Source organism: Maylandia zebra, linkage group LG14 (genome assembly GCF_041146795.1).
Source record: "Maylandia zebra isolate NMK-2024a linkage group LG14, Mzebra_GT3a, whole genome shotgun sequence".
Taxonomy (NCBI): domain Eukaryota; kingdom Metazoa; phylum Chordata; class Actinopteri; order Cichliformes; family Cichlidae; genus Maylandia; species Maylandia zebra.
Genome location: NC_135180.1, coordinates 4257029 through 4278050, shown reverse-complemented (window position 1 = coordinate 4278050; position 21022 = coordinate 4257029). Strand labels below are relative to the sequence as shown.

The 21022-nt window shown below is 39.6% G+C and overlaps 1 protein-coding gene across 11 annotated transcripts in view; it reads left to right on the top strand.

Annotated features, from left to right (window-relative positions):
* Positions 1–21022, top strand: part of myo18ab (myosin XVIIIA b) — a 124286-nt gene that overhangs the window by 20999 nt on the left and 82265 nt on the right. For 2 of the 11 annotated variants that reach the window (XM_076892117.1, XM_023154259.3), the window contains exons 1-8: positions 6467–6597; positions 8362–8467; positions 8834–8866; positions 11562–12659; positions 14372–14434; positions 17026–17169; positions 19038–19100; positions 19626–19713. In XM_076892117.1, the coding sequence (XP_076748232.1) occupies positions 8429–8467; positions 8834–8866; positions 11562–12659; positions 14372–14434; positions 17026–17169; positions 19038–19100; positions 19626–19713 (1528 nt within the window). In that variant the 5' untranslated portion in view covers positions 6467–6597; positions 8362–8428. Of the gene's footprint in view, positions 1–990; positions 1183–6466; positions 6598–8361; positions 8468–8833; positions 8867–11561; positions 12660–14371; positions 14435–17025; positions 17170–19037; positions 19101–19625; positions 19714–21022 lie in introns of those variants that run through there. The other 9 variants (XM_076892122.1, XM_076892121.1, XM_076892125.1 and 6 more) reach the window with 7 other exon arrangements.

Below are 21022 nucleotides of genomic sequence, written 5' to 3'. Positions count from 1 at the left end.
TCTTGGATGAGAGGTGTAACATATTCAAGAAACTTAAAGAAGTCCAGTCGCTTTTCTTTCCAAGCTCCTTAGATTAACATGATCTGGATGACGGGGAACCTTCACAGGCTCATAAACCTGACAGCTGCAGTAAAAAGTACTGTGATTGCTCAATGAGTAGGAAAGCAAAATTTAAGTACCTGTTGATGCCTTCTGCGTTTTCATTTTTGAGTTGTTTCCATAATTCTCCTGATTTGATCTTTTGCACATCGAGGGGCTGCTGTCTTGTGGCTGGTTCTAAGCTTTGGATAGCTTTAGCTTTGGACAATTTGCCTTTCTTTAATCTTTATAATGTCCATGTCAGCTGGGTGAAGGGGATTAAACTGTTTGATTAGGTTTGTTGTTACCAATGTTTTCATGGCTGACCCCTGAACCCCTGGTGAACTTTGCATCTTCACTCAGAGTGAGGAGCTTCAATGCAATATTTTTGGCTGTGAGTGTGTGCATTACTTTTTGCCTGCATCGTGTGTTGCACATTAAACAGACCAACCTGAGCCTGACCAGTTGGCCACCAATAAGGGCTGAGGACATTGGCAATGGGGATTTTCTGGTCCCTGGCTAGCCAATCAGCGCATCTCTAAAACATATGACTGTGGTAATTAAAACATGCCTCAGACAGGGTTTACTTACTAAAACAATCACTTAAAAATATATATATACATATATAAAACGTGGGTCCTTTTTAGGAAAAGCCACAGATTAGTATAAAAAACTCCTGTTAACAACAACGGTAAATAACATTACTCATAAGAGAACAGACTTTACTTAACTGGGACTCATTCAACTGAAAAAGTACCACAGTTTAGACAGAACAGAGATAAGACCTGGGTTTTCTTTCTTTCCTTTGCTAGCATCATGAGAGAAGCATTCATTTCCTGTAACATGTTCCACTCTGCTTCTGCTTTCATTGTGATGCCTTCCTTTAGCTGCTTTACACGTCTTCCTCTTTTCTGTATACACTGGTTTCACAAAGGAAGACAGTGCAACTAGGAACCCCAGCACTCTACACAGCACATGTAACATGTCTTGTACAAAATTCAAAAGCAGAGAGAGTTGATAAAATAGAAGGTTTTGTAGGATTAGAAAGCTGTAGTGCTAAATGAGGAATTGAATTGGAACAAGATGACTCGACTAAATATGAAGGTACGTTACCATTATATGGGACATGGCATTGTAACTCAACTCGGAAGTTCTAAGAAATAATGGCTAAGATCTCTCCTGAATATTGCTCTACGAGATCGATGTATCTTTTGTCATTATAGCAAGCTCGTACTGTAGTGCTGTGCAAATTCTGTGTCTCTGTGTGTACATATACAGTTATGTTTAAAAATTGAATTACTTGAAAAAACAAAAACTGGGTGCACAAGTTGATATTATTTAGGATTTTCTGTAATCTGAACAGGCTCAAAAGTATACATACAGACTTAAATACATTTCTCAAAAACTTGCAACAGTTTTTAATCAGAGTATACCATCAAGTCAGTTAGGTTGCAGAGGGAGTTATTAATCAGTTCCAGCTGCTTTGGTGTCAAAACAGGTGCACTAGAGAGGCAACAGTGAGCGGACCCCCAAACAGGAATGGTTTTACAGGTAGAAGCCACTGACAATTTCCCCCTACTCATCTTTTCTGACCTCTTTTTCACTGGTTTTGCATTTGGTTAAGGTCAGTGTCACTAGTGGTAGCATAAGAATGGCTCATCAATATGTGCTGTGGCCAGAAGGTTTGCTGTGTTTCTCAATCCCCCCCAAGACAGAATCACTTGTCTGATCAGGACCATACCATTACATTTTTTTTGTTCTCAAAGATATTTTTATCAGATTAAAACGACAAACAAAAAGAGATACACAAAAAATTCTTATACAATATGTGAGTAGGTAGGCTTCACGATGATTGCTTAAGCTGACATAATAAAATACAGCTTAATAACACAATCACATTAGGGCTGGGCTATATCATACCGTTCACGGTAATACCGGTGTAATGTTGGGCAACGATAGGAAAATGACATATCGCGATAGAATATGGGTAAAACGCGCATGCGCAGTGCCTTTGTTTACATACGCACATGGCGGCGATGCAGAATGAGAAGAACGAAAGCGGATCGTTGAATGAAACGGATGAACCAGAACTGGTTTGTAAAAATGCTGCAACTTCAGTGGTGTGGAACTGGTTTAGCTTTCGTCTGTCAGATATACAACAAAGCACTATTTTTGGTAGAGCAGGCTAGCAGGCCGTCGTTATTACCGTGTTTTTTGGAAAATACGGCGCACTTAAAACCAATCCTTTAATTTTTCAGAAAATCGACAGTGCCCCTTATAATCCCGTGTGCCTTATGTATGAATTCTGGTTGTGTTTACTGACCTCGAAACGATTTTATGTACACGGCGCTCGAAAATCTGTCAAATGTTTCAGTACGACTTTGCTAAGCTACGAAGCCGCACCGCTTGATGGATTGTTGGAGCGTTACGGCTATCGTAGGCGGAGCCTCGCGGAGTGATACGTACTGTGCTTCAACATAATATTACAGTACTGTGTGTGTATAACCTCTTTTTAAGTTTTGTGGATATTATACATTGTTATGCTGAGGATATGTCGGCCAATTTCCACTGGAAATGTCTTTCGGTTAAACTGTCAGCAAGGATTTGCATTTGCACTGTAAACTTTTTATATAACTTTAATGCACATAAAAAATGGTAAATGGCCTGTATTTATATAGCGCTTTACTAGTCCCTAAGGACCCCAAAGCGCTTTACATATCCAGTCATCCACCCATTCACACACACATTCACACACTGGTGATGGCAAGCTACATTGTAGCCACAGCCACCCTGGGGCGCACTGACAGAGGCGAGGCTGCCGGACACTGGCGCCACCGGGCCCTCTGACCACCACCAGTAGGCAACGGGTGAAGTGTCTTGCCCAAGGACACAACGACCGAGACTGTCCGAGCCGGGGCTCGAACCGGCAACCTTCCGATTACAAGGCGAAAAAACAGCTGCTTGTTTAAGTGTAAATACATTGATGGGGTTTTTGCACTAATACAGTTGTGGAGTTGTAAAGTATTTTGTCTAGTGTCAATTATATCGTCAGTTATATTGTTATTGCAAATTTTCAAATGTATATCGTGATAAATATTTTTGGTCATATCGCCCTGCTCTAAATCACATATCTTTTAATTGTTGTTTACCCCCTACCCATCCCACACAATAACTCTGTCCCTCGATCCAGGTTAAAAAAAAAACCCAAAAAACCCCCAACAACAACAAAAAAACAGAGGAAAAACAGAGGATTTGCTGAGCAGCCGAAGGCTGGAAAAATATTTCAGGAATTGCCTCCACACCTTGTAAAACTTTCCGGTGGTGTTACTAATCGAATAACAGATCTTTTCAAGGCTTAAATAACACATAAGGCGCCTCAGCCCCGTCCATCTTAGTAGGACTGCACATTTCGCTACAAGGGAAGCAAAAGACACTGACAAGGTCAGCCGTGCATCAGCCTCCCCATTAGTGCCAAAAATAGAAACTAATGGATTAGGATCCATATGATATTCAAGAATTAGAGACAAAGGTTGAAATATGTCCATCCAGAATGTTTTGAGTTTAGGACATGCCTAGAACATATGGATAAGAGAAGCATCCTCACTCTCACATTTATCACAAGAGGGGTCCACATTCAGAAAAATACAAGCTAATTTGACTTTTTACCAGAACGGTTGAGTCTAACGGGCAGTTATCTTTGCTTTGGAAATAGACCCAAGATATAATGCAGCGTGTATTTGCTGCCCAATAGTAATACTGGAAATTAGGCATTGCCAGGTAGGGATGGGTATTGATAAGATTTTCACGATTCCGATTCCATTTTCGATTCTGTTTAACGATTCGATTCTTTATCGATTCTCTTATCGATTCTTTTTAAAAAAGGAGAACACTAAGTTCGATTAGCTTAGAACTTCGTTTTATATCTTCTCTTTGAACAAGATAGAAATTTAGGAGTAACATGGTCTTACAAACCCAACAGTGAGATCTTAAGAGATCCAGCCTACGGCTCTTCAATGGGGTGTCACAGGGTGCCCAGGAAAAAAAATTGTAAATGTAAAATAATAAAATAAATATTCTTCTGTAGCAATAACAAAGCATAACATAAATTATTCAGTAGCAATTACACAAGAATATCCAGTAATGTCCCTGCCTACAATTAAACACATTCACTTACCTAAAATTGGGGGCATCTGCTGTGGCAAATGGGTTCAAGCCAGTGTTGCCAACTTAGCAACTTTGTCGCTATATTTAGCGAGTTTTCAGACCCCTTAGCGACTTTTTTTTTAGAAAAAAAGTCGCTAAAAAAAGACGTGAAAGCGCGTATCGCTTTTACTCTCAACAAGCAGTGGGTGCTGTAACGCAGTCAGTTCTTCTTTTACTCTTTTACTCTTATGCTGTTTTGTGGATGACAAGGTTTAAAACTACTTATAAACACACACACAAAGTAACTCCACCAGAGTGCCTATTTCAGGTCACTTTTGCCGGTCCAAGCCCGGGTAAAGGAGCAGGGTTGGAATTGTGACATTAAAAAAAACAATAATTGCTAAAATAAATTTAATTTGTAGTTCTAAATAAACTCTAAATGCATTTAGGACGTTTTTTTACTCACTGTATGTCTCTTCCACGATGTTATTTCTCTCTCCAACAACATAGGTTACAATTAGATTAGCATGACCAATTATGCAAATTAGGCGATGACGTCATTTAGCGACTTCTAGCGACTTTTAGGACAACCAATAGCGATTTTCCTTACTGAGGAGTTGGCAACACTGGTTCAAGCCTTTTACCACAAACTTAGTCACTGCTCGTGACATTCGTCAATCATGGCCTGAAAGGAGACGCTACCGGTAGACTGCAGCGAGAACTGCCAGCATCTGAGCCAGACTCTGTCTGTCTCTCTCATCATGGTCACCTAAATGCACAGTAACGGCAGGTTTTGTAATAAGGCAGATCGTGCTAACATAATATGCACTGTTAGTTGATTATTTACCTGCCGCATTAACGGGAGAGGATGTGCAAACGTTACCGCTGCTGCTGGGTTGAGATTCACGAGTCCGGAGCGGAATTAAAAACATGACATTCATTTAAGGTCATCGTGTGTTTTGTGAGAAAATGCTTTTGCATATTCGTAGTGTTTCCTCCCTTAAATTAAGTATCTACTTTGCAAGTATTGCAAGTTGCCCTGTTGTCATCCGTTCTCGTAAACTTTTGAGCCGCTTACGCGCCGTGTTTCCTGCCAGGTAAATGACGCTCCGCAACGTGGTGACGTCATTCGGGGCGACTGGAATCGATAAGGGAATCGTTTGCAAAAATGTCAAACAATTCCAAGGAACTGAAACAGTGGGAACCGGTTCTCAACAAGAACCGGTTTCGATACCCATCCCTATTGCCAGGCCTCCATTACTCCTGGGCTTTTGAAGATGGGCTTTAGTCAATCAGGGGCATTTGGCTCTCCATATATAAAATGATATAGTTGAATCTAAAGAATCAAAGAAAGATTTGGGGATAAAAATTGGTATTTATTGGAAGAAAGAGAAAAATTAAGGGAGTACATTTTGATTGAGTTAATTCTTCCCACCAGAGAAGTAGAGAGAGGGGACCATTGTGCCAGGTGCTGTTCTGTATTATTTAATAAATAAAGGAAGTTCACTTTGAAGAGACAGTTATGCTTCCTTGTAACTTTTATACCTAGATATGTAAATTGATTTTGTGCTATTTTAAAGGGGAGAGTAGAATAGTCATACACTGGTGCTCCTCCATCCACAGGAAATAACTCACTTTTATGCAGGCTAAGTTTTTATCCTGAAAACTGACCAAACTGATTAGTTTCCCTCTTCTCTGGGCTTCTCAGTTAAGAAGGTTCTTTATCTGGTACCAATGAAGGTGTATGGTTTCGGGGTGCAGTCTCTGTCCTGGGGCCGGCTGGGAGAGACGAGAGAAGTTGCATGTGGCAGCATTGATGAAAAATAATTAGAGTCTTTATTGTTGTAATTACTCCATGTGCTGAAGTGAATGTAACACCTGCAGCATCAGCCTCATATATAAAGCCACAATAAGCAACAAATCAAATCTCGGCTATGTGCCTGGGATGACCTTCATAATAGGCAGTTAGACACGCAGTTAGGCACGCACGCAGGCAGGCAGGCAGGCAGGCAGCTGAGATGACACCAACTAGAGCAGCATGTGTGGTTGAGCAGTGGGGCAAGTGATTGAACTGTGGCAATGGTTGGGGGAGTGAATGGCAGAGCTGTCTAGAAGACTGGAAGGCCGGGGCTCCTATTTTTACCTTTTAGCAGCCTCCTATCACAACAGCTGTCCCCGTCAACTCTTGTCTGTACACCAACAGGAATAGCCAGCCTATCATAGTGCTCCCTCTCTTGTCAGCCCTGCCGTTTCACTCTCTACTTTGTATGTCTCTGGCTGGTCTTTCAGATCTATTCCTCTTTACCCAGTTACTGATTTGGTCTGTTGTTTGAGGACTACTATAATACAGAAGTTGTGGGACTGCTTCATTTACAGGTAGAATTATTTATACTAACTTTTTTTTTTTTTTTTTTTACAACAAGTGGTTTCTCCTGCTGAATATATATGACAAGAATGGGGCCTTGAGGCTCTACAGCCATTGCCACTATTTATGGCTAGAGATGGACAAGGGGGGGCTTTGCCAACTGAAAGTAGCATTACACAATACAACTTCCTTGGTTCTTGTTGTAGTCCACATTTTTCTGCTCAGATGTTGGTCAGTAAGTGGTCCCAGTTAACTTACTTTACATTTATGTTTTCTTGGAAAGAATGGAAACTTATCAGCTTGTGGCAGATATGGTGTATACATTATGAAAATAATGTTATGATAGATTTTTACATTCACATTGATTCACATTGTCTATAAATTATACAGGATGAATGAAGCTGTGATGTTCTCACCTCCAAACTTCACTGTTGGTATAGTGTTTTTGGTGTCATCTGCAATTTTTTTTGACCTCCAATCATGGTTGCATTATGGCATCCAAATATTCAGTTTTGGTCTCATCTGACCAAACCATATTCTCCCAGTATTTCACAGGCTTGATGAAATGTTGTTTAGCAGATTTTAAACGTGTTTCAACATGCTTTTTCTTGAGCAATGGAATCTGACCACAAGTGATTTTTGGCCCTTTGACAACCCTTCTAATAATTCCTTTCACTCCTCTGTCTGAAATCTTGTGGGGAGCACCTGGCCATGGCCAGTTTATGGTGGTTTATGGTTTATGGAAACGTTTTTTTTATGCATTTTCCATCAAGCTAGCGGATCATCTTCTCCGTCTATGACCCCCTTGCTGAGATAACAGTCCATTTCTATCTGCACCTTCTCCTCCAGTGTGCAATTTAACAATTAGTTCGCCCATGTTTGGACTTCTTCTGTGTTCTAAACGCGGAAATCAGTCCGTGGATGATTACATTGCTCTGCCCATCAAAAAGTCTGCGCATGCCTATCGTTAGTTATTGGACTGACGATTGTCCGTTGGAAAATATTTACATATTGCCCAACCTTAGCCCCAACAGTGCTCACTGGAATCGTCCAGTGCCAATAGTATGCTTGGAAACAATAAGGTTGTGAAGGTCTTGCGAGAGCTCATTGGTTTTACAATCATGAAAAGTTTCTTGTGCGGCACCTTGGTTTTCATAGGCCATCAGTTGAGACTGAACCAGCTGATATTAATTTGCACAAAATGGCAGGATTGCTTTCTAATTACCGATGAATTTTAATGCCTTTTTGCACCTCTCTTTCTTGATGTGTTCAGTACTATGTAATAATAGATTGGATGGGTCGTTACCAACATCTGGTGATAATTTCATATCAATAGCACCTTGATTAGTGACATAGTCAGTACTTATTTTTACCTGCTGTGTATGTTACAATCATTATAGTAGTATAGTACTATGATACGTGACATTGTGATACACCATTCTAATTTGATATTTTATATTATGACACAGTGCTCAATTTAACTGTCAAATGTATATGATTGTGAGATTTACATAAAACATTTGTATACACCACATAGATGTTGGCACTCACAATGTCCTTGGCAATGCTTATGGAAACTTTATCAAGATTAGCCCACTTGTGTAGGATGAGTTACTTTTGATTTTGTATAGTTGTTTAAGCTCTAATTTTGTGCTCATTCTTTGTTTTTCTCAGTGCTTTGTCATTAAAAACAAAACGTTACTTGCGCTGAAAATTCAGTGCGTCCTGGTGTGTGAAGAAGTTTCTCTTAACTGTGTGTAATCTTCCTTTCCTAGCTTTCCTCCACCTCCTTCACCTGCTTTCATCTCACCCATCACAGCCCATGACAGCAGATCAGCCAACATGGCATTTTCATCTCGTTTTTCGTTCTGGGAACAAAAGGGAAGTCTTGTTTAGATGTTTAGTAGAGCACATTAGTGTGATGGGACTACTATGGTGTACTAACATCTCTATGTTTGGATTTGTGTGGCATTTGGTGTGGCACCCCACTTCAGATTTTAATGGCTTTCACTTATTTTATGTTATACTTAACTAACGCAATTTAAATGCAGTAAGTGCATTGGTTTCAGCTCTTGAAATAGTAAGACAATTTTTACAGCACATTATTGCACATTTTATTACACTGAAATAAAAATATTTTCATGCAAAAGATGGCTCTCAGAATATGTGCATGTTTTGTAATTAGCATGGTGTGCAATGGATCTAAGCTATAAGATTTTGATTTGGTTTCCTGTTCAACACATTTAGATTAAAGAAGAGAACAAGCCAGCAAACAAAAGTGTAAGTAAACAATGGCATTAATTAGAGTTTCTGGGTCTCATTTTAGAATCGTCTTGGTTCTTGACATTTAAAATCCAGGGTTTTAGCATGGTCTTTGTATTTATATTTCAGTTTGAAGTGTTAGGATGACACATTTTATGGCAAATACCCTGTATATATTGCCATCATCTATTTCTTTGTTGTTTTTTAGGTTAAATCTGTGAATATATATTAAAAACAAAATGTTTTGTTTATAGCACTATTCCTGAAATATTTGTGGCAATATATTTTAAAGCAAATGTAAAGCTTTCTGAATTATTTAAACTACAATTAAAGATAGTAAAAAATGTAATTAGTGAATAAAAAAGTGAGAAAAGAAATAAACACATTTAAAAAATTTAAAATTAAAATTAAAAAATTCTAAGTTTGTTGTTGCATTAGTTAGTTGTAATAACAATATGCAAAGGTTCTTTTCAAAAGTATAGAATGTTCAAAACAGTGTAAAACACAGAAATGCTACAGATTGTTAATAAAAAATATATAAAACATTTCCATAAATAACTACTTTGACTTTAATCTGTCACTGACTGTGGCAGACATGGCATGTCTGGAACACATCACTCAAGAGGTGCCTAGGAACCATCCTAGTGAGATGCCCAAATTCTTCAGCTGGCTCCTTTTGATGTAAAATGGCTCTACTCTGAGTGTATACATATTCTCATTCTTTCAGTTATTACCTAAAGCTTGTGGCCATAGGTGAGTGTAGGGATGTAGAGCTCATGTAGATCTACTGGTCAATCACACAGCTTTGGTTTCCTGTCAACAGTACAGACCAGTTCATTGTCTGTATCACTGTGATTGTGGCCCAGATCCGTTTCCCCTTCCCCCCGCTTGTGAACATGTCCCTAAGAGACTTAAACAACTATACTTGGGTCAACAACTGTCTGAGGCCCTTTTGAAAACCATGGTCTCAGACTTAAAAGTGTTTCATCAGGCCACCCCTGATGAAGTCGACAGAAAATCATATCATCTGCAGAAAGATGGAAGAACCTGAGACCACTAAATTGGAGGCATACCACCACTTGGCTATGCCTACAAATTCTATCCATAAACATCTCCAGAAAACATCTGTCTTGAATATCCTCAAGAGGATAAGAGCTCGCCCAGAATTCCGTGCAAAATGCATTGTTCCTCATGAAACTTCTCCCACACCTGAATTTTATATCAGCCACTGCAAGAGCCACACTCCACATGGACTGCTGGTACCTGTCAGCTGCTTCCCGAGTACTACAGGAAAACCAAATTCGACAAGACTCCTGCTTCAGCTTGACGCCACCTTGGTGTCCAGCATGTAGTTCAGGGATTACTACTTTGACAGGCAACAACCACCTTGTAGCTGCAGGTCTATGCATCTGCCTCAGTAATGGGTACTCGGTATGCCAGGTCTGTCCAGTGTCCAAGACATGCACCTGCGTGCTACACTTTCTAATACCCCACCCTGTGACTCCAAGAAGGCTGGGTATTTTGAAAACTTGTTTGGCACATAAAGGGCAGTGATAGTCAGGACACTTTCCCCATCATCTACCAGGATGAGAAAGTCTTGACCAGGAACAAACCCTAACTTACATGCACCAAATTGTGAGATACAAGTATCCTGACCCCTGCTCTCAGCCTCACCACGGCTTCTCATATAGTGCTTTTTTTACTCTACTTCAGTAGAAGTAGAGTAAAAAAACTCAAAGCACTTCACTCAAAGCACTTCATAGACACACTTTTTTTCTACATCTAAGTGCTTTCCAGCCACCCCCGGTCTCCAGAAGACTGGTTCAAGAGCCCACACTGTGTGTTGAGACAAACTCGACTATATCTACCTAGTATCTCTCAAACCCAACCACTCAGGCTTCTTTCCTAACAGACAAGTGATGTTCCATGCCCCAAGTGGTAGTTTCAACAGCTGGGGGTTAGACCACCAGGGTCTCTTCTCTTTCATGATGCTTGACACACATTGCAGTTGAAAACGTTCTTAATTATTATCATTATCTAAACATCTAGGCTTATCTCTTTCCTAATATATAATAACTGGAATACTCATTCGCATCAGCATATATTTGAACTTAATGCCACAAAGTTTTGGTTTTAACTCATTCCATAGTAGGTAAATCCCTGTAGTGTACTGGATTAATCATGCTAACATGCTTTAACTGATAGTTGGCAACTAGCACTTTCCCAAAACCTTGAGGTGGACGGCTAGACACCTTGTTCCAGGAGAGCAAATATGTCATTATAGATAGACCTTTGGACCTGATGGAGCATGCTAACTTATTTTATATAGAACAGAAACTCTCAAACTGATTGCTTTGGGATGATTACATGTTCTTATACACCCTTTTAGTGTTAAAATTAGTACCATGTCTAGCAAAATGGAGCTGTGATGTTTGCTGAACCTGTCCTGAAAGCCTTTGATTTCTTAGGGATATTCTGGTTGGTAGCCTGCTTTTAGGCATTGGATTTCTAGGCTAAATTCAAAGTCATTGGAAGCTCCAATATTGCATTACGTTGTAGGGTTAAAGGAATATCTGTTCTTCTCTGTTACTAGTCTTCATAAAATTCATTGTAACACACCAACATTTTTATTCTTTGACAGAATAAGACATAATGCTTGGATTTTCATTACTTGTCTACATTCATGTAATTGCTTTCTTTTCTCTGTGAGTAGTCAGACAGTGATGGGATTCCCGGCCGAGCCAAGTCAGTACCAGCTCTAGATCCTGGCAGGGGTTTATTGAGGGCAAAAAGTCCTACTGCAGAGTCAGTTGCCAGGATCAGGAGTCCTTCCCCACCAAAAGTCAGGACACCCATAAAAGTCCAAGGGCACTTCAAAAGTCCTGAGCCACCATCAACGACGGCAGCACAACTTAAAAGTCCTGAACCTCCACAAATTCCTCGGAAGCTTGAACCAGATTTGAGTGAGCAAGAACAAAATGGCGTGGTGGGAAAAAGCACAGTCAATGGTACTGCCAATGGTATCATCAGCCTTCCAGGCACCAGCACCAACCAAATGGCTACCACTGATGACCAGGGTTACACACGTAAGAAAGTAGTAAAGGTTGTTCGTCGTGTTGTCAGGAAGGTTTTACCCTCAGAAGATGAGATCAATGTACCAGCAAAGAAATCTGACAAAGTTACAGAAGTAGGCAAGCCTGCTACTGACACAATCAAAGTAGCAGCAGCAGCAACCTCAGTGTCCCAAACCCAAGTGATGCCAGGATTCTCGTTTAAACATGATGTCATTAAAACAGAAGACAAAGATGATATTTCAAGAGGCTTAACAAGCCTTATGGTCAGAGGCAGAACAAGGGAGCGCTTTCCAAGAATATTTCAGGATAACCGACCAGAAAAAATGGAGTTAGACAAGATAAGTGAGAAGATGGATGAAAAACTTGACTTGAAGGAGACAACAAAGGAGCAGAATGAAGTTAAAGCCAAGCCAGAGTTGCAGGATGTTAAACACAAATCCAGCAGCTCTTCTCCAGTTACAAAGGAAACAACATCTTCTCTGGTTTCTGTTAACCCTGCTAACAAAGCAACTGTGGGCTCAGCTTCAGATTCTTCCAAATCTCCTCATTCCCGGCCTTTATCTTTCACACCAGTTATGGGCTTCATCCCAGCTCCTGACTTTATACCTGAACCCCAATCATGTTTCACTGCATCAACTTCTGTGAACCCTAATCCTCCCCAGCCCAGTGTTGGTCCACTGTCTTCTACACCTATAGGAATTGTTTCTATCCAGAAACCTACTGTTAGTCAAAAAGAGGTACAGTCTAACACTTGGCATGTCGTCTTGACTTTTGGGACATGGTGTTGTTGATGTTGGGTGCATAGCATTTAAAATGCATGTTTGGAGTGAAAGAGCACTGTAGTGTTTGCTAATAGTGTTTGCACCACATTTATGTGTAATGTTAGTGTTCACAGTGGCTAGACTCAGCCACTTTTAAAAAGCTGTGGAAGACAAATGAGCAGAAGAAATTGCAACACACAAGGAAATGGTTTACTTGGAGTCTCTTGAGCTAATTGCCAGTAGATGATGAAGTCACTAATTAGTAATTAGTCAATTGACTTAATGTACAGTTGTTCAGTTGTTTGACATTTTATATTGAAAAACTGTTGGTCATTTACTTTGTACCTTTTGTTTTTGGGCATTCAACAAGGGCTCTTTTATGAATACCCTGCTTCTAATCAGCTTAGCAACAGGTGGTGTTATATTTGGAAATATTAATATTATATCCAACCAGTATTTCTCATTCTTGTAATCATTAAACCACAAGCACTTGTGTACGTCCTCAGCTTAGTCATTTCTACAGAATGCTGGGGTTGCTGTCAGAATTGTATGTTCTTTAGTGGCTATGTAAACTCCTATGGTTTTAAATACACTTGCTAGTTTTGAGGTTTATGACTCTTGAATCATTTTTGTGATTAAGTCTGCCAATGAACAAGGAGGACAGTTTCAGTTTTTAACCTTTAACATATCACATAGCAGAATGTATTTGATAATAAGCCTTGTTTGCAAAGATGGAGTGTCAGCAAAGACATTTTTCAAACAGGGAACTTTGGTAGCCTGACATGACTAGCATCACCAGGTAGAGCCAGTTACTGCAATGCTGCTTTGTGGAAAAGCAACTGAAAGAAAAAACATTATATTTGAAAACGATGCTGCCACAGACAAGTACACTAACTGGTCTGCTGCCTGTTTCTCTCTTTATTTTCTCTTTAGCGCTCTTAATGTTTTTCACACATTCTGTTTGGTTTGTTCCAGATTGTGTACTGCCAATTTTAGTAATACACTGTGTTACTCTGTTACACTGTTTTTACACAGTTTTTTTAACCTCCTAAGACCCGAACTCTTTCATGGCACGCAATTTTAATTTCCTCTTTGCTATTTGGGATGATTGGGACCTCATGAATGTAAAAACAAAGAATTTTCTTTTTACCTGATTTTGCTCTACAAGGGCTGGATATCCACATATGACATTTGTTTTAAATTTCGATAGAACAGTGGCAGTATAATGTCCTCATAAGAGATAGCAGGCCCTTATGGAGCAGCATGTTTTATTGTGGTCTAGACAACCCAAAATGTGATGTCCACATATGTGGATGCTCAGTCCTAGGAGGTTAAAGCATACGTACTGTTTGAAGCAGAAGCTATTTATATATTACTACTACTACTACTACTACCTATTTAGTGCTACTACAGAACTACTAAACATGGTGTTTTTGAAATGGATTCCATGGTAACCCAAACTGCTTATGCTGTTGATACAATCAGTGTATGTGTTTGAGTCTCCTGTGGGAAACATTAGTGAAGTCAGTGAGGATATCTGATGTACTTGTTTATTTTTTAAAGATGACTAAACATAACTAAAATACATATCCATCTGCTGAGGACATTTCTGTTTGTGTCTAATTGTGGGCTTTGCTTCATCTGTGTCAGTGTGCTCAGATTCAGTATTTTGCTGCTTTGACCTGTAGGAGGCACCGGTCAGTCCAACTGAGGAAGCTCAGCGACGCCTGATGAAGATCTTTGGCGTCCCTGTAAATAAACAGATAATATTGCCTTTGAATTTTCCGTGTTTGTACATGTACACATCAAAAAAATCTAACCAGCATTATTCACTTCCCCCATGGTCTAAAGCAGTTTGACGATTAGGCAAGTTAAAGCACCGATGTAAAGGGGTGGCTCTTTTTACACTTCACATTTGTGCATGTGGCAATAACACAGTGTGCTGGTATGAAGCAACTGGTGGTGAAAACTGTCATGCCATGTAAAGTAAGGGACGGTTAACCCTGTAGCAAAAAAGTAAAGAGCCCATTATTGCTGTCATAATTTCGTAAATGCCAGGTGTTACCTCTACATATAGTGTGCTGGCACAGGAGTACAGCAGTTTTCTTGAGAAAGTCTCAAGCTGTTGCAACATCTCCTTCTTTATAATCTGAAGCCCTGTGATCCTCTGCACTGATATCTCATTGAAATGGCAGTAAAAACTGACACAATCATGTCTTCAGCCTGGCTGTGCAACCGGTAAAAGGCTCCAAAAAAAGCATAGAGATGCTTCAAGTGGTGCTCCCATTGATTATTGATTATTTACTGCTTTGCCAGTGGCGTCATTGAGTCAGTGGTGTTAAAGAGAAAAACTGTTTCACCAAAGGGAATTCAGAATAGCTGAAATGGTTGATTTAAAGTCATGAAACAGCTTAGTTTAAAAACAGCTGTTTTTAAAAGTTGCTCTCTGAAAGCTGCTAAATTTATTCAGTTAAATTCTGTTTTTTTTATTTATCACCAAAAACTATGATGCAACGGTTGTTGTGATTAACTGGTCTAATGTTACATAGTCTTGCATCTCCACACCCTGCCCACTCAGTCACTTTGGTAAACTCCACTTATGTGCCAGCTAATAGAAAATATTCCCCTAAAGACAGCGAGACAGTACCATGACGACATGGAAGTTTTTTTTATCTCTCCTGTTCATATTGAATTCTGGATCTTTGATGAAATGTTAATTAACCTTCAAATACACTCTTGCAGTTATAACGATCTGTGTTGCACAAGGTCAGGTTAAGTTAAGCAATGGAAACTAAGTCTGTCAGCAGGGTTTGGAAAAAATCAGCAAATTCTGAGCTTTAGCTAACTAGTTCTGTTTTTTCTTGTGCTGTAGTCTTTTTTAACATCTCAGAAATGTTCCCCTTCCTTTCTAATTTAATAATAACTTCACCAAAGCTGTTAGCATACATCACTATGTATCACATTGATCATCATTCCACTCTCACAATTTTTTTTGCAGCAGTTTCCCTTACTACTGTGTTGCTCATTACCCTGACAATAAAAACTTGTACTTTATTAAAATTATATTTCAGAACTGGAAAAATTACTGGAAACCTTGAAAATTGGGCTGCCCTGATGAACATGAATTGGGCCCACATTTCTTCTTGACTTCTGATGCAATGTCAAATTCTGTTACCTTTAAATTCAGTCATTTTGCTGGAGCTGCTAGAGCTGTGGACACTACAGAAACACCCACTTATGGATTTTGTTATAGACTTGACAGGTTTCAGAGAGAGTTCTGCTTAAGACATTCCTGTGGAATGAAGCTCAAATTATATCTCGCTAGTTAGTTTTGTAGCACATTCCCTTTCATGAGTGATATAACCAACTTCTCACAATTAGCCAATAACTGGATATGTTTGAACTGACTACATTCTCATTAGATAGGGGAATTATTTCAATGCCATGGTTACTCATTGTAAAGCCATTTTCCCTTTTCCATTGCCACTCAAATGTTCATGCACTTCTTGTTGCTTTCATGGGCTGTATCCCAATTCAGGGTCTGCAGCCTTAAAGTACGCAGCCTCAACGATCCTCAAGGGCCGCGTACTCAAAGGCCGCTAAGGCCGGAAGTGCGAGGCTTGTGAAATGGGACGGTCTAGCCTCCGTTGCGCTGCCCAGGTTGCCTAGCAACCATGATACTAACAGCTGGAAACGTTTCATACAGCTTTGTTTGACAGAAACGAAGGAGAAAATCTTTTGTTCATTTGTTTGTTTGTTTCTACATGAGCTTTGATCATTCTCTATAAGATGAAGCTCAGCTTTTGAACGGCGTATATTTTAAAGTAAAGGCTTTAAAACCAAGTTAGTACAAACTTCACTAATGTCACATAACTTTGCCGACATGTGGCCAACAGTCATGTTTTAATGTTCTTCGTTATTAAGCATTTCCACATAAATAAGTGACATAATATTCATCACTTAGTTTACTAAGTTACTCTTCGGGCGCCCCTCAGCTGCCGTTTTTTTTCGGCAAAGTTATCCACACCCACCGCCGCGCTATGCATTCTGGGATATGTTGGGCCATGAAGTCCACACTGCCACATCCTTAAAATTCAGGGAAATGAAGGATGCATTTGAGGGCCGCATTTCGAGCAGCCTCGAATTGGGACAGCCTTCGTCGCGTCGCTGTGACGTAATCGGCCTTTAAGGCTGCAGACCCTGAATTGGGATACAGCCATGTTCTGCAATATTTTCATCTGAATTTCCATGTTGACTGTGTCTTCTGTGTTTTTCCCCTCATTCCCTGTCTTTCTCTCCATGCTTTACTCACACTGCTTTTGCTGGTTGTCTCTGTGGCTAGCTGGAGCCAGCAGTCAGTGTTTCATCTTCTGTTGAGGCGCTCGTGTCTGCACCCCTGCAGGCTCAGGGCACCCTCCATGCACCACAGACCTGCATTTCCCTGGGGCTCCTATCTGGAATTTGTACTCATTTGACATGTGAGAATGTAAGGCCCAAAATCCTTTTAATTTCCTCAATTTCCCCCATTTGAAGTATTGTATTGAACTAAATTGAATTGAATTTTATTTCTGTAGTGCCAAATCACAACAACAGTTGCTTCAAGGTGCTGTTGACAGTTAAACTCCACGAAACTCCACATACGCTTAATATGTTTGGTTTGTTAGAGCCCACCCCCCCCACCCCCTCCCTCCCTCTCTGTCTCTTATATTAAAAAGAAGGCAAACCCAAATTATAACATGTTAAGAAACAAATAAGGCCATTTTGAAGAACAATAGGCTGGAAAAGTGAGTGGTACTAAATACAAAAATCCAATAACTGGTCTCCTCAGTTTGCAGACACTTGTAGAATGAGCCTGTAAACAGTGGTAACCTTTACCCTGTCCTACATTTTTTTTGACCTATTGCGATCAAGTTCAAAATGACCTCAATTCTTTCCTTAAAAGAGTAGATTTTCTCAGTTTCAACATGTGATGTGTTTTCTGTGTTCTGCTGTACTTCTGCTATTGTACAGCATCCCAACATTTTTGGAATCAGAGTTGTATTTCAGGCTTTCAAGGACTTTTTCTTACAATATAGTGTTAGTCCTTCAATTCAGGCATGCTAAACTGGATAAAGTCTTTCTAAAGATGAGAGCAGCTAAGACATTATACAGGGATGCTAAAGTGATATAATAACCTGCAGATAGTTGGATATTAGGTTGGGTTATTAAATTAATAATTTCCAGAATTGTCAACATATTCACAGAGTGGTATGTGTGGCACATGGGGGTTGGGCAGGGAGTTCCTACTTGGCACGTGTTTTTTAGTAAATGCAATCATGAAAGAGCTTGTTATGAAAATAAGTTCTAATCATCTATTTGGGATTTTTTGGTTTTAAGCAGATAAAAAAGTTAATTTAAATACATGAAGCAGTGAGGAGGCTGTCACTTGCAGCCTTCATCACAGATTGTTTGACAACTGTGTTCACTAATTTGTCATGAGCACAGAACTCCAGGGCTTTCTCATTGATGGCTGGCTGAAGTGGCCAGTAGCCTATAACCTATTGCTCAGCCTTCATATACTAATCAAATTTCCTTGTTCTTTATCGGTATAAAAAGTCTGAACTTCACTGTTGGCATTTTCAGTTTTCTTCCCATTGTATTGTCATGACGTACACCGTGGGTGCGTCTACTAAAAATCTCAGATGAGTTTGAATATCGGTCAAGTTTTCTAAACATCTTGCGAATGCAATAACTCAAGAAGGAATTCATCTAGGATTTTCAGATTGATACCATAGGTGCATCAACAAAATCATGGACGAGGTTGAATCTCAGTGATCTCAACCTAAAGGTCAGAGTAAGTTTTCTGTGAATGTGGTAACTTGAGAACAAGGTGATGTAGGATTATGAAATTGGTAAATGGATCGGATCTTGATAGTGTTTTTTTTTTGCTCTGAGCACTCAAAGCACTTTACACTACTTTCATCATTCACCTATTCCCACCCATTCACACAAGCACTTTTTTCTTCGCTCTTTCTATGGAAGTGCTTTCTATCAAAGGCAATGTCTTTAGAGTCTTTATGAATGAAGCTTTTTTGCTGTCATATAATCATCATGTTTTAGTGACCTGTGAAACTTTCAAAATGTAACATTCAAGCAGTACTTTTAATCGATGATCATGCATAGTGAGTAGACTTAATTTCTCTTTCTCATATATTCTGGATATGTAGAGCATCTGTTGCAGTGACATTGTCTACAGCTGAGCAGATGATGTTTCATTATATCTGTGTATTTGTTTGTATATGTCTGTCTGTTTTAACATATATTGCTTATGTATAACTGTGACCTTTAACCTTCTCATGCTGGCAAAATCACCAGGGATCAGTAGAAGAGGATCTTATTGCTCTCCAAGCATCTCATGCTGCAGCTAAGCAATCCCAGGTGTGGACTGCACTATGCCTGAGTGTGACAAAATCACCAGCTCATCCCTTGTGTTGTGCTGCATTGTGCTCGTGCTTGCAAAGTGCAGTGTTCCCTATTCATGTTTCCTGTTAAAATGTAGTAAAATGTAAGAAGTCATCAATAGGAACACCCTAGTTTTTTTTGTGCTTGTTTCCAGTTTACTTTGTTTTACACTTTCATTCTTGGTTCCTTATGTGTTTGTGTTCTTTTATGTTGTTATGAATATTGGGCTGAACCAAGCTGCTCTCTGGCATTTTAGATACCAGGGGTTGCTACTGAACTGCCGTTTGACAAACGCAAATGTCCTCACACATTCTTCATACAAGCCTGATCAGTCAATCACATGATCATTATTTTGAAAAGCTTTAATTGCATCCTTTCAGCATGTCCTGATATCTCACTGGAAATTCAAATGGTTTAAAAAAAAAAACACATGTTGCTGTGAGTGGTCCACAGGTATAATTTCCCCTGCTGTCCTCTAATTCTGACCTTTGTCCTTTTTAGGTGAAGACTGAGGAACAGATTGCAGCAGAGCAGGCCTGGTATGAATCAGATAAAGTATGGCTTGTCCACAAGGATGGCTTTTCCCTGGGTGAGTCTGGCTTATCTTTTTGAAAATGTTCTTACGGTGGCATCACATTTTTCCCCATTCCATTGCCTTTTATTGGTCTTTTATAAAAAGCTACATAGTTACTTGCTACTAAATGTGTTTTTTAATATATCTACACGAGGTGTGTACGTAATATTTTACTGCAAAAAATCTGTTATTTTGCATTAACTTAATTTGTCCGGTTACTTTAGAGCCCCTGAAATGAAGGGATTGTGTTAAAAATGCTCTAGTTCCTCACATTTTTATGCAATCTTATCCAAAATTAGAAAAAGTTGTCTCTGTCCAAATATTTATGGACCTAACTGTGTCATTGGATGGTGAAAAGAGTACTTAAATTACTTAAGTAGCTCCTGAATCCCCTTTAAATGCATCCTATAGTGGAAGAAGAAGCTGGAAAAAAAGGGGGCATCTCTCACATGCTTGTGGCTGTCACTGAGGGAGTTAAATAACTCTCTGACTGCACGACATCTGGGGTGATTGAGATTTACCCTAGGTTTGAATGCTCGTGATCAGGGGTGTCAAACATGTGGCCCACGGGCCACATCTAGCCTGCAATAAAAATATATTCGGCCCACAAGATAATTTCATGTGTAAGTTAATAATGACATGTTGGTATGTGGAGCTGAATCTTCAGCTGTGCTGGGAATCCATGCAGGCAGAGGCGCGACTTTACTTTGATTGGCACATCAAGCAGTCAATCACATGCAAAGACAAACTGGGATCATACCATTATGTGAAAGAAGGAAGAGGGGAAGACGTCCTGAAGACAGCAAGTGTAGTGGTACAGGCCAGGTAGAGAAAAAGTGAAGAAAAGGAGCAAAAACATAAAATAAGCAGCAACTGGCTGCATTTCAATGATACTGGAGACTGCAAAGCTGAGTGCAGAATTTATCACATCTTTCCATTGCACATGACAAACGGTGTCCAGGCTTTAAACCTCATATCCTCCCTAGTAGTATCAAATCCATGAAAATAAGGCTTTTACGCTGAATAAAAAACACTGAAAAAATTGCTAAATTGAAGAAGACTAAATTTACAGTTCAGTTTCAAATTCTACATAAAATAAACTACACACAGTGTCTTTGAATGGCAGAAATGGACAAATGTGTGCATGTAGTACAGAGCCATGGCTCAGTGTCTGAGTTTTGCTGACCGATTTTTTTCTTCTTCTTTGTAACAGCAGTTTTTTTCTTTATCATGTAGAAAAACTGTTAAATATGTAATTTCTTTACACTGACAGAATGATGAGTTAAGGTCAAAGTGGGCCGTAGGTGCTCCACGATGTAAAATG